This window comes from Thunnus albacares, chromosome 15 (assembly GCF_914725855.1).
Source record: "Thunnus albacares chromosome 15, fThuAlb1.1, whole genome shotgun sequence".
NCBI classification, from domain to species: Eukaryota; Metazoa; Chordata; class Actinopteri; order Scombriformes; family Scombridae; genus Thunnus; species Thunnus albacares.
The window spans coordinates 1,257,582-1,272,229 of record NC_058120.1 but is presented as its reverse complement, the minus strand read 5'-3'; the positions used below and the strand labels follow the sequence as shown (position 1 = coordinate 1,272,229).

The following is a 14,648-nucleotide window of genomic DNA, read 5'->3' as shown; positions in this document are numbered from 1 at the left end:
GAAAAACCTAGACGCAGATAGCTCAAAACCTTTGCAGCAAAACATGACTAGATACCACCAAAAACACCCAAAAAAGTCTTTGCTCTTGAGGTAGCACTTTCCCATGACCCAGGATTTATCAGCTGTTTGCAGTGCTGGTCAAATGCAAGCCTCAAGAGTAAAACAACTTTTCTGTCATTCATGCAGACTGTAAACAAGCACTGGCTGTCATGTGTATCATTGTTAGTCTTTGGGACAGGAATTTCCAGAAAGCAGAACATTTAGCTCATGATAGACAGGGTAAGCCAGAGGAAAGGAACTGAAACTCAACTTCATATGGCTGGTTGTGTTTTATACCAGAGCAGAAAACCGGTCATGATGAAACGCTACCTCCCTTTCTGCCATTTTCAACCCTCCCTCCCACCTCTCTCCATTTCCTCTCCAAAATCAGTTCAAACATGAGAATCACACAGCAGTACCTTACACACATAATCATGCGTCATTGTCTTGTAACATGCAGGCAGCTCATGGTCTGAAAAGTATGCAGTCTACTTGACATCAAGAAACATCTACCATGAAGTAAAATAACAAACAAGTGCAGTTACATTTTTATGGTGTGATTAATTACACCGCTTACTGTTACAAGAGGTCCAGTCACACAAACTCCTCCCCAGATAAGGTATGTTTCCTTATAAACTCAACATAAGAGGAGACCTCCCTCTCTCCCTGCATTTGTTGTTTCACTGTGGGGAATGTGTACAGTCTGCTTGGAGATCAACCTTGAAAATGTCCATTTTTTTCTGGAAAGACTGGAAAGCTGCTATTAAGTCACACACTCAGTTGTTACTTCCCTGCAGCTTGAAGTTTAGCTTATTAAGCTCAGGTGTCATGTGATGTCAACCAAGAATGCCATTATATCAATTTTTAATCTCAACTTGCCAAATAATTGAGAACTGTATGGCTTTTCTGTTGTACTGAGAAACTTTTTATTTCCTTTCCCAAACATGCTTCAGCACCCTAACTTAGCCATCTTACCTTGCAGTGCAGCAGTACGTCATTTGCATTTGCATCAGCTTCTTTTTAGGAATTGATGTTGATAGGATGAAGATGCCCTGAGGACATTAACAAGTTTCATCACTGTATTGATAACTTCAGCATGGTCTTCTGCCAGAGCAGGGCACAGAACAAACTACTGGATAATACAGTGGTACAGTATAGTCACAGCTCCTCTCTGTCTCCCTGTCATGGAGGACACCCCATCAGTGGCGATGGAAACCACAGATTTCAGGCTGACCCCTCTCTGTGTTAACATCTCCTCCTGTGTGTTGCCTATGCTGTCATATCTAACAGGTCCTCACAGAAATCCTCTCTAGAAAATCTGGGCATTATCATATCAGTTGATTTGTCTGCATGGCCTATGCATGGTGCACTCTTCATGGCAGCATCAAGCTTTGACTGCACATCCTTGGCTAAAATTTCAGATCTTCTGGTAGCTGTTGAATTTGACAGTGGGATTTGCTTGATCTTTTCCAGCAGTTCATCTTTTTGTTTACTGCTGAGCAACACTGTGTGTTCCGGGCATGCCCAACTGGTAGGAGAGCCCAGGGAAGACTCAGAACACACTGGAGGGATTAAATATGTTATATATCTCTGCCGTTGGAACATCTCTGGATTTTTGCTGAGGAGAGGGACATCTGGGTTACCTTGCTCTGTCTGCTCCCACTGTGACCCGGCCCTGTATCTGTAAAGCTACAAACTGGTCATACTGAAGGTATCTATTCGTTAGGTTTTCTACAGTATCCAATCATGAAAGGATAATTAACATTTGCATGTTCTGTTTGGGCAACTCAACTCAATTGATTCAATATTTTTAAAAGTCAATGCTATTTGGAAGCATGCGTAGTTTACTTTTCCAAGACTAAACCAAAACTATCAATCATTTGTGTAACTCTAATCACAAGTGTGGGGCAGGTTATAAACCTTTGTCTCTGATATAAAAGCCTTGTGCTTTATACGCCCTCCATCCACCCCAAACACCTCCACTATAACCAATGGACCAAGAACACTTCCTGGACTGGAAAAAATGCTGCCAGTGAGCATAATCAGTTTCTATGTTAGTGTAATTTTCAGGAGCTTTTGTGTTATGGGCACGTTGGCCTGCAAGCAGAATATCCCTTTACTGCCTCCACCTTCTCTGCCTCAGCACACAGTTAACTCTTTGCTGCCATGCTTGGGTGTGTTTATGCCTGTATTCATTATTTCAGTGTGTTACAATGTAATATAATATTATCAAAAGGACTTTCTTCAACAGATAGATTAATCAAACTATGCTTTTCAGTTTCCCTAATATACATAATATGGACTTGTGCACCACTTCATTCTTGAAGGATCATCAGGAAATCAATGACAGCACAATCCATGCCGCTGAATTGTTGTAAAACTTGAACCTTGAGTTTGTTTACAGTGTCAGTGCCCTTTAAAGGAGTGTCTGTGAATTCTGTCACAAAGGTAGTTAACTATCCACTCAGTCCCACCTCACGTGAAAGCCGACCCTCAGGAAAGACAGGGAGGTCTTTTTTTTCATGTGGAATCATGTGATTCCACATGAAAATGGTCAGTTAGTGGAAGGGACAGCACAAATACTGACAGCAAATATTCTCATTACAACTGGAGGATAACTTTCGGTGGGTAAGTCTTCTAAGTAGAGACATAAACTGGCAGGCTGCTGTGAATCCAGTGGGGCAGTGGACTCATGTATAGCTTGGAGCGTTTGTCCCGTCTTCACTCTACCAAGAAGCACCTGCGGAAGAAGAGGACAGTGGGACCTTCCTCCACAGAGGATGAGGAACTGAGTCAACTCCTGAAGTCGTATAAAAACAACAAGATCCAGACTACAAAGTATTCCATCCTCTCCTTCCTCCCCAAAAATCTCTTTGAGCAGCTACATCGCCTCGCCAATGTCTACTTCATCTTCTTGGCTGCTCTCAACTTTGTCCCAGTGGTGGAGGCCTTCCAGCCAGAGATCGCTCTGGTGCCTATCCTACTGGTGCTGTCAGTGACAGCCATCAAGGATATGTGGGAAGACTACCGCAGGTTTAAGTTGGATCATTTGATTAACAGGCTTCTCTGCCATGTTTACAGCAGGTAGGTTGTCTTATTTTTATGGCCATGTGTATTCTACTTTGTGTTGAAATTTGGTTTGATTTGTAATTCCAAGAAGGAAATTTGTGACTCAGTTGCATGCTCTCTTGTTTTGCTGTGTTCTCTCTCTAGTAACTAGTTAACAGAAAGTCAAAGTCCACTTACTAGATTTTTTGCAGAAATTAAAAAAAGAGAAGACTTAACTTCCTGCATTTCTGGGAGAAATGTGTCAAAGTACTTCCAAAGTTAAGAATGTATGAAGAATGACAAAACAAAACAAAAGGGGACTATGTGTAAACTAGAATGTAACAATAAAATAAAATTACAGATGCTGATGATTTTCACCATCTTCTATGGTCAAAGTGGTAAAAAAAGAAAAAAAAAATCAGGTCAAGACTTCCAGTAAGGCTCGACAACATGGACGTTGGCATGATTTGGTTGATGATCAGATGGTGAACCTGTAACAAAGGAGGGGGTGTAACAGTACGTGTATACCTTCCAAACCGTCACAGTACGGACGTTATGGTTCAGTGCACGCAGTCGTATGAAGAATACGCTGTGTGACCCAAACAATTACTGTCAAGTGGATTATTGATTACTGTCAATAATCCACTTAGTTCAACATGTGCAAACAATAATTCTAGAGCACGAGTTCCACCTGGAATGTTTTGGCAGCACACCACTTAGCTGTAGCATGTTCATGGATGTATGCTAGCTGGCTTAGTCAAGTTAGCCTGGTTACCCTGTAGTGTCACTGCCATCAGAATGACAATCGAGAGACCCATAACACTGACCGAGTGCAACATTATTATTAAAATATGCACCGTTACCTCTGTATTTAAACAATGTTAAAGAAAAAGTCTTAATGAAAACTGTTCAACTGTGACTAATAGATGATCCGTGAGTATTATAATGGAAATAAAATTTCAAGAAAAAAATAGAATGGTCACTGCACGTTAAAACTACCTAAAATGCAGGTGGAACTGAAATCCAAGATCTAAAGCAAAATCTAATTAAAAAGAAATAAAAATATCCTTCTCATGTTTAAACTCTCTGTTCCAATAGTAGTCTTAGATAGTGGGTATTTTCTTTTTGAGGTCCTCTAAAGTCTATTTGACACATCACTTAAATAAAAATCTGTGTCTGGACTATTTACCAGCACACTGGTCATAAACTCCTGTAACTGTTTTCTCTTGGAAGCCTGGTTTGCATGACACCCACCACTAATGGTGGTAATTTAAAAAGAAATCTTTTATCACCACATTGCAGTATGTCTGTATTGCAGTGCTTGCAGTTTAATTGGAGTAGTTAACTTTGGATAAGCTCATAACTCATGACTCACTGTACAAAACTGTACAATTACGGTAACTCCTCTACCCTGCTGTATTTCAGTCATTATCGGTAAAGGGTGTGGGACTGTGAGTGTTACAGTGTAATGATTAACCACTAATTGTATTCACACACAGTGTAGATCAATTGACAGGTGTTTGTATTTCCACTGAACCTTTGATATGTACAGCCTTACTGTTGGCAATTGACACCAAGAGCTATAATATGTAACTATTCTGCATTAAAATGTCTAAAAACAACTAGACCTATGTTATATATTGTTGAGTTGTGTACTTACATCATCCAAAATGTGTCCAACAATTTTCAAACCCAGAGAAATTCGTAATCTTAATCAAGGTAACGATCCGTTTCATTTCATCATCTGTCAATGGTGTCATATCCCCTCTACCAAATAGTATACGCGCACAAGATACATGTGTCAGCGTTGTGTTTGTCTGCTACAATGGCCTCTACCAAAGAGTATACACCCACAAGATAATACGTTGGCGTTGTGGTTGTCCATCGCAATGGCATCTACCAAAGAGTATAGGCATACAAGATAATACGTCGACATTGTGGATGCCTGCCAGAAACTGTCATATATTGACTTTTATTCAGTTTTAAGCTACATTTTCATGATAAACTTTTTTAGATCCTGGTCGTATTTAACTGTATCTTTTAACTGGATGAAGGATTCTAGTTATTGGATGTCTGGATCTTAAGTTATCAGAGAAATAAGCTGAGCAAACATTAGCAGCAGCTTGGCCAGCAGCCCCTCCCAGACTTCCTCTTTCTGTTGAATAGCGTCAGAGAAACAATGATTTTTAACGTGAAACTGCTTTACCCACTGTTTTTAACAAGTTTTATTCCCCGTGTACATTTGCTTTGGAGAGGAGGAGACCTCTGTGGATAATTCATCCCCGGTAAAAAAAAACATGTTGAACTTCTGTATCTTAAGTTATTAGAGAAAACAAGCTTAGCAAACGTTCACAGCAGCTCGGCTAACAGCCCCTAGCAGACGTCCTGTGTCCACTGAACAGGAATCAATATCAAGATTCTCACAAATGATAGGCCACGTGTACTGTCAGCCACAGCCTGAAGTAGGAAGTTGAATCGCGAATAGGATGTGAGATGATCGCTTATGTGATACAAAGTATCAGTAAGTTCAGAGGGACAGTGTATTTCTTGCAGCTTGTGTGTTACAGTCGACATCCTGTGTTCAGAGGATGAGGCACTGAAAGACTACACTTAGTGTAAATATCATATAATATGATAGATTCTTTTTTTCACTTAATTTAATTCTAATATCGAGGTGTCTGCAGCATGCTGATGCCAATGCTAGCAGAGGTTTGTAGGCCAGACTAGATACATTGTATTAACAGGACTGTTTTCATTAGGCTTGCAACATTTAGGCCTGATCTATATTGCTTATACCATTTTTCAAACAGTACGGCCAGTCATGAGCTTGTCAAACAATTTTGTTTAAAATAATTAAAAACCACAGGTAGTAATTTGTGTTTTTTGCAAAGAAACATGTCAACAATTAATTCTGCCCACAGAGGAGCCAGTGGAAATCATATAAATAAATAAAAAAAAGAATTAATGGTGCCTCGGAGGCTGTGGTTTGTGTAGACCAGCGATAGACCTTGACAGGTAGAATGATAAGGATACTTGGATGGAGGGAGACAATACTATTTAGTCTCATACAAAATTATTAGTATGTCATGTCTTTATTAGCCGATAGACATTAAGTGTAGACACCTCTACATCATGTTCCTGAAGTAGTGGACACTCATTGGCTCCCGGCTGTAGACCACGGCACACTTAGGGTGGAGGTAGAAAGATTTGGCATCTGATGGATATTTGGAAATATATAATTTGAAACTTGCAACCGCAGTGGACCTCAGGCCTGGCAAACATAAAACCTCTTAGGTTTTCCTTGTCTGGGTCATTTGGGTCTTTATGAGTCTTAATTTGTGGATTGTGTTCCAGGCTGACATATTTGACCCCGTCCCTGTCTCTCCCCCCCTGCCTTGGTGGACTGGACAGCGGCATAAAACCTCTACAAGGCCTCATTCACAGCATCGGCAGTGTAGTTTTCAAAGTCCTTTCATTTTTGTGCAAGGAAGTCTCTCAATGTATTAACTGCCCATTTCATTGTTTTTTTGTGTTGATCTCATCTTATTCATCTTCTATTTGATTTAATTCTCTCGGTGTTAACTCCTTGTGCTGTTTCTCCCTTTTCTTTTCAATTTCTCTTTCTTCAGCTGCATCCCAGTCATCAGAGTTGTCATATTCTCCAAATAGAAAAGAATAAAAGAAATGCTGAAGGCACTCATTGTTGTAATTAGATGTTAGCTTGTTAACGTGTTGCAATAAATTGTAAATGGAGGCTCTGACTGCCTCCAAGTTGCTATGGTTACTCATTTTAGCCAGCACATAAATTTAGAACAGTGAACAGACAGTTTCACAGGAACTATTTAGTTTGATTTGATTTATTGATTGGGACAGTGTGCAGTTTTAAACATTAAAGATGCACTGCACTGGAGTTAGCTCGAAGCTAATTTGCATCCGTAGTCCCCCACAATCAAAACATACAACAGCACAACAACAAACAGTACAAAGCAAAAAAACAAAAAACAAACAAACAAAAAAACCCAAAATACAAAATACAAAGCTACACACAACAGCACATCACATACACCCACAATGTCAATTAGAAATTAATAATGTGGTCACACAGCTGATTGGTCTTTAATACATGTTTTAGTTTGGCCTTGAATGTATTGATAGAACTACAGTTCTTCATATCATCAGGTAGGGCATTCCACTGAGTGGTGGCTTTCACAGAGAAAGCTGACTGTCTAAATGCAGTGTGATGAAATGGTATGGTACAATCTTGTACAGAGGATATTCTGGAGGATCTAATAGAACTTACTGAGTGAGTGTACACAAAGTCACATAGTGGAGAAGGGGCCAAACCATTTAAAATTTTATAAACTAGGCAAAAATTTGAGAATAATCTAAAATTCTCAAAGCTCAGTAAATTGTATTTCTCTAGTACCCTACAGTGATGGAAATCCATTGGCTTTTTGTCCAGAGTTTTTAGAGTTTGTTTGTATAAGGACTGAAGAGGTTTTATGGCTGTTTCTCCAGCCTGCCCCCAACAAGTGATGCAAGAAGACATATGGGTGTAGGTGCCCATTATCAGGAATTAATGGACACCCTGCAGGCGTTCAGAATCACCCAGACCATGGTATAAGAAGCAGATAAAACAGTACCAAAATGGTGTTCCATGGACAGAGGATGTTCTGTGTGACCACCAGCTGATTAAAACTGTCACATAGACTGGGAGCCACATCATCAATAAGCAGCTGCCACACTCAACTTTGGACTGTGATGTTTAACATTTGAATGGCATATGGGGGCTGAGGTGCCAGCACTAATTTGGTAATTGTGGAGTTTTGCAGCTGTGTTTGCAGACTGGCATAAACAGCATGCAGGGGCCCTTAGATTTTGTTTTTTTACTGTACAAACTGTTGTGCATACAGGGCTATTAACAGTATTGTCACAGTGCATCCAGGATACTTTGTCAGACTGGATAGTGATTGGATAGTGCTGTATTTCAGCTTTATTTCCCTTTTAAACTGGATAAAGCACATAACCTTCAGTGTCTGTTAAGTTGTATCGAGGATGTCAAATGCTGGATGACCAAAATTATCCCCCAGCTTAATGAGAGAAAGTTTATCACTCCCGAAAATCTCACTAGTGCTGTTGGCAACATTCTGGAGCAAGTCTTCAAATGACCACACCCATGCAAGGAATTTGGCTGTTGACTTTGATGTAAAATATATCAATAGTAGCTCTTTCCACATTAGGTCAACTGCGAAAATAAACCCTTAAACTTTGGTGATCCTCTGAATTCTCATCTAGGGCATTCATCAGGTCAGCATTTCCATTTGTCCAATACTTTGGTTTATGACCAAATATCTGAAAACCTTTTACATTCTTTGTGTTATCATGTTAACATGCTAAACTAAGATGGTAAACAGTATACCTGCTTAACATCAACATGTAAGTATTGTCATTGTAGCATGTTAGCATGCTGATGTTAGCCTTAGCCTCACAGAGCTGCTAGCATGGCTGGAGACTCTTGTTCATCTTCTACCTCCTCTGTGTCCATTCTTATGTCCCATAGCAAACAGAAAGCCTACATTGAGCAGTGCTGGAAGGATGTGCGAGTTGGAGACTTTGTTCGTCTGTCCTGTAATGAAATCATCCCTGCTGACATGTTGCTGCTGTATTCCTCTGACCCCCGTGGGGTTTGTTACATTGAGACCGCCAACCTGGACGGAGAGACCAACCTGAAACAGAGACAGGTGGTTTCGGACCTCCCACTGCAGGCAAGTGCAGACAAGGAAAAGTTCCAATATTTTCCACTGGAGCTGTCAAGTCTCTCCATCAACTTGTGGCAGCTAGATCAAATCTCTTCACCTTTGTTACTGTCTTTTGAATGTGTTCACTTAAGTTTCTCTGCACTGACTAATCAGGGACTTGGAAATCCTTGGAATAGTCTGGTAATAGAGACTCCAGACTGTGTTGCTTTGGACAGCATTATACACCTCATTTACATTCATGGAGGAACAAAAATATTACTAATTTGAATATAGGTCTACTTTGGACTAAGTGTACCCTGTGTGTTATGTAATAAAATATATACTCCATATTTAGACCTGGATCTGTAGTAATGGTTGACAGACTCAGAGTAAAAGCACACACTTTAAAATGCATGGCATTATCAACCTGTAGTATGTATTGTGTATATACTGTGCATGATCTGAATGTTTCTTTTTCTTTGTGTGTGTGTGTGTGTGTGGCTGTGTGTGTGTTTTCCAGGGAGTAGAGTTCACCCCTGAGAGCTTCCACAGTCACATTGAGTGTGAGAACCCCAACAATGACCTCAGCAGGTTCAGAGGTTACATGTGAGTTCCTTTTCATCTTAAAGTTCGCATGACCAGTCTGATATATGACATCAGTGTAGCCATCTTTGATTGGGTAATGTTTCCATTAACCTTGTATTGCTGTATCTAGATACATTACACAGTGTACCCAGTGTACTTGTCATGTTATATCTTTGTCTGCATTTATGATCAGTCAGTAGCCTGGGCAAGAACACATTCATGTTTAGTCTGAGGTTTCAGTCATGTTGATCACCTTTTGTTATAATATGTAGCATCATTTATTCATAAAAAAATTTCAATTAATTCAGCATCACATGGTCACATGGTGAGAAAGCTGCAAAATAGTGTCATGTATAATGTATACTGTAGAAAACAAGACAACTTTTTAATAATATCCTTTACTGGGCTGTATTCATGGGGTATTATAAAGAATATTGAATACAGAATATTGATGTTATAACATTGACCATATAACAGAGTGTCCAATCCATATGAGATATGAGACAATTAGTTGTAGTAGTAAAATGTTTCTTGCAAAATGGTAGGATTGATCAAAACAGCTATATTCTCTATATAGCAAGATGGTGGATGTAAGAAAATATGTTATCAACCAGCTAATCTTTGCTTCCATAACACTGTGTAGGAGAACCTGACTCAAATCATCAGAATGCCTCAAACACACTTTTTGTTGTCTCCCAAATAAAGAGGTCTATTTAGAAGACAACAACAACAGCAAAAAGAAATAGACCTGTCTAGTGGATTCACAGTGAGTAAAAGTGGATCATGTTATGCAGCGTTAACTTCAGGGTGTGTTGTTCTGCAGGGAGCACTCCAATGGGGTTCGTGTTGGCCTCCATAACAGCAACCTCCTGCTGAGGAGCTGCACCATCCGCAACACAGAGACTGTGGTGGGCATCGTGGTCTATGCTGGTAAGAGCATTTACAACACATCTGACTGACTCTCATCACATCAGTCTGTTCACTGCTCGCTGCGTGAAAGCAATACAATGACACATTTGACTGATGTCATTTGTATTTCCATATTGAAAATCCTGCAGGGGCAAGCAGGTAAGTCTTTCTCCACCTGGTTCAGTATATTAACCACAGACTTTGTATAAGATGGATGTAGCGAGGTGTGACGTCACCCATTGGTTTGCATTTTAGCCGGTTTGAAGTCCAGAGTCATGGTCGGCACCGTCTTTTCCGTTAATAAGCAGTGCGGCGTGTTTCCTTTCATGCTCTGGAACACGCCTCGCTACCTTAGACCCAAGCTAACGCTAGCTCACAGGGAACACCGAGCGCTGCATCCCTTATTTTTTTCCCATTCCGCGGAGACCCGCCCTACTCTGCCTCTAATTGGCTGGTACTCATTGCCTTCATTTGATAGGTTTACGAATGAGGAGTGAGATGGTTGGTTAGGATAAGAAGATCAGCCAGTTGGAGCCAATCAGAGGTGGAGTGGGGGCAGGTCTTCACGGAATGCAGGTAGGAAAAAAATAATGTGTGCTGCACACTCGGGCTAATGGAAACTACTTTAGCTAAATTGTGCTAAGAGAACAGGCATTGTAATCAAGTCACATAAAACTTGGTGAAATATTGCATGAAAGCATCCAGTTAGGGTCTTGTTGCTTCTTAACTACAAACACACAACTGTGTGGCTGAAGAAAAATCACTGTTTATACTTTACACAGAAGCTCCAAAAGTCCAACTGTTGTCAATCAACACCCACATGGCAGACATCAAAGCTACTATAAGTCTTCAAATATTATTAATGCAGCAATGACCACCAGCACACTCATTAGAGGGCCTGAATTGAGAGATTGAGACGATAGTGATTTGTTGGAAAAAATAATTGACTTAGTATTTCTAGAGAGAAGTTAAGACTTTTTGAATGGGAGTCAGTTGGAGCATCGAGGAGCTGTCAGTAGTGTTACACTTTAAGGTACCTCTGTATTGGCTTCAGCCTCAAGCTGTGGCAGTTGCTGCTAAGAGATCTGGATGACATTTGATCACCCCTACACCTGGTATTCCCCACCTGTTCAAATCAAATCTCAATATGCAGATTAGGTAGGTGGAGCTGGTGTACTGGTCCCCGGTTAAGACAGGCAATGCTACTGTACAGGCTGTGCTTCGCAGAGGATGGGTTTGTCTGTGGCTGTTTGATGGGCAGCTTAAGAAAGCTCTCTTAACCTGTTGGCTGGATTTAAACATATGGATGTGGTTGGTCTTCATAGATTGTATTACATTTACACCTTACTTTGATCCAATCACAATGTGAGCCAGACCACCTCAGATCTGGTCTGGCTGATCTAATTACATTCCAGTTGCATTGTGTCCTGCATGAATTTACACCTGCATTCATATGTGTTTACCCAGATCCAGATAAGATATCCTTTTACAGATCACATGTTCATACCTGAACCTATGTTTTCCTGAAGAATATGCTGGTTGTATCACCTGAAAGTGATTTCATCTGTAAAAATAATCATTACATGCAACTTCTAACAGATCCACCCCCAAAAATGTTGTGTAGTGTGTTCCTATGTTGAAGGTTCAGCTTCTCTTGACAGACTGCAAACAAATACTGTATGGGAAAACAATCCTGGTTTATGTCCTTGAAGCAGCCATTCTAAAGAGATTATTAGAGAACACTGGGCAAGATGACTGAGAGGGAGAAGAGAAAAATATGGAGCCTTGATGCCAGGCTTTTCAAAGGAATCCCATTTCATCATGTTGTATACTGTGACAAAACACATATAGTCAGATGCAACATGCATCAAACACTGCTTTTACAGATTTTATTTGTGACAGAACTCACCTGTTTTCAGTCTGTTTCAAATGTACTGTAGCATGATACAAGTGTAAGTGAATCTTAGCTCCTTTGTGTCTGCTCTGAGTAAAGATAATACAAGTGAAACCAGTCAGGTGAGTGGGAGGAGGCGTCCACCCTCTCTGCCTGCACTAAACTGTATGCAGGTGTTGTTATAGTACTCGCTCTGTCCACAACCTGCCAAAGATAGACAGAGGCCATCATGAGTACAGTGTACAGTATAAACACTGATTCAGTAATGTTATTCTCTGACCTGAGCTTCAGGGATCTGGAAATGTCTAAGAATGTTGGAAAAAAAAACACATTAAAGATCCTGAATCAGGCTGCATGGAAAGACCACTGACTTGACCCTGGCTTGCACTGTGCTGTAGCAATCCTGCAGCTCCAATCCGAGTAATTGCTCGGATGCTGTAAAGCAGGGTAATTGCTACACACATTGTCAGATGAGCTAAACCACTTTTTTGGGAATTCAAGTTAAAAATGCACTTGAGATTCTTGCTGACAATCTGTTATTGCACAAGAAAATAGTGTTGTACATAATTGTGGTAGTAAAGTAAATAGTTTGTTTTAGATAGAGGGTTAAGGTTAGCTTAGAGATGGATCTAGGTTTATTTCAGAGTCAGGCTAGCTGTTTCCTGTGCTACTTCCTATCATTATGACAAATGCTGCACACAGAACATTGGTTACTATTATTACTTATATTGACACTATTCTTGGTTAGCAGCTTGCAGGTAATGGTAGTAACTTCCTGTAGTGAGTCAAACAAAAAGTTAAACCAATCACATATAACAAATCAAGAGTGTAGTACACAAAGGATACAGAGAGTCTGTTGATATTCTCTATGTTTTAACAAACCCCACAAAGGGACACAAACCAACAATGAAGTGATCTACTAACCAGTATTATGTGTGTATTAAAGTCTGATGTATCTTATTCCTCCGGGCCATACAGCTCCATTGTTGTCCATAAACTATTAAAACACATCAATGAGCCACACTGTTGCACTGGATGACATCTTCCTTCATTACCATGAACTCAATCCCACACACACCGTCCTGCTGCCTGAAATGACTTAGTCTGGTTGTTTTGTCTGCACCAGAAAATAATTGACAGCTTTCACACTAGCCAAACATAATGAACCAAACAGGTTAGGTGTGAAAATATCCTAAAAAAATTTGAGAAACAATAAAACAGAATATAAAGTAGTGTAAGGTGGAGCTGGAGCTAAAGATTTAACTAAAACAAGAATGAACTAGTGTGATAATAATCATACTCTGTATTACTTTTTGTGAAGCTTTATGATTCCAACTTCATATAAACTCTTGCTAAACTTTCAGTGACCTGATGTAGTCCTGGATTAGTCATTATAATTGAGTATGTTCTCTTGCTGTGTGACTTAGGTCATGAGACTAAAGCCATGATGAACAACAGCGGGCCGAGGTATAAACGCAGCCAGCTGGAGAAGGGTCTGAACACAGATGTCCTGTGGTGTGTGCTTCTGCTCATCATCATGTGTCTGACTGCTGCCATAGGTTTGTACCAGCGCCGACTGACACCACATACTGTAGCTCTCAGTTCACACAACACAGCTGAACAGCAGCAGTATTGTTGGCTGTGTAAAACAACATGAAGACCACAGGAGAGCCATTGACACCTGTGTTCAAATCATTTCCAGCTTTAATCTTCAGTTGTTAGTGTCGGTGTGATGACCTGCTCTAGTGTCTCGCTGTGTTTCAGGTCACGGTCTCTGGATGAAGCAGTTCAAAGATCCTGTCTTCCTGGTGGATGGGGATACGTCTCCTGCCCTGGCTGGCTTCTATGTCTTCTGGACCATGATCATTGTGCTGCAGGTATGATTTAGCTGTGTCTGAGTCTCCCATCAGCTGCAAATATAAATCCATGAAACCTTTTTTTAACCAAAGATAATTAAATACATTAAACACATTTACTAGAATTCTGGAGGTGTCAAATATGACAGCTTATTACAGAACTTATTATTGAAGTACTCGGTGAAATTTGTGAGGTTTTGGGTGTAAAGGCATCATCTCTGGGATTACCACAACATCAGATCGAATGGTCTCCACACCATTCAAACCACTAATCTTTCTGACTCCACGGGGGTCAAGGGTCAACACCTTGGATGTCAGTTATTTAAGCAACACTATTAGCAATAAATAGAAACAGTGAATTGTTTATAAGCTCTTTCCCCACTTCAGCAGAGTGAGACACAACTAAAAGTGATGTGCACATGTTTGGATCACCACAGCATAGCAAATGAAGGGGCACAACCAATCATGATAACTCATTTTACTTAGAAGGAGTACGACCACTGATATATTGGTCAACAGCTACACAGTGTTACACATGTAAGCATCACTCAAACAATGCACACTACACTGGTGTTCTGG

The 14,648-nt window shown here is 40.3% G+C and overlaps 1 protein-coding gene across 2 annotated transcripts in view; it reads left to right on the top strand.

Moving 5' to 3' along the window:
- atp10d (ATPase phospholipid transporting 10D) overlaps positions 1 to 14,648 on the top strand; it is a 47,546-nt gene that overhangs the window by 16,151 nt on the left and 16,747 nt on the right. The window contains exons 1-6 of one of the 2 annotated variants that reach the window (XM_044374705.1): positions 2,388 to 3,123; positions 8,648 to 8,852; positions 9,346 to 9,431; positions 10,234 to 10,340; positions 13,641 to 13,772; positions 13,978 to 14,090. In XM_044374705.1, the coding sequence (XP_044230640.1) occupies positions 2,732 to 3,123; positions 8,648 to 8,852; positions 9,346 to 9,431; positions 10,234 to 10,340; positions 13,641 to 13,772; positions 13,978 to 14,090 (1,035 nt within the window). In that variant the 5' untranslated portion in view covers positions 2,388 to 2,731. Of the gene's footprint in view, positions 1 to 2,387; positions 3,124 to 8,647; positions 8,853 to 9,345; positions 9,432 to 10,233; positions 10,341 to 13,640; positions 13,773 to 13,977; positions 14,091 to 14,648 lie in introns of those variants that run through there. The other variant, XM_044374704.1, reaches the window with a different exon arrangement.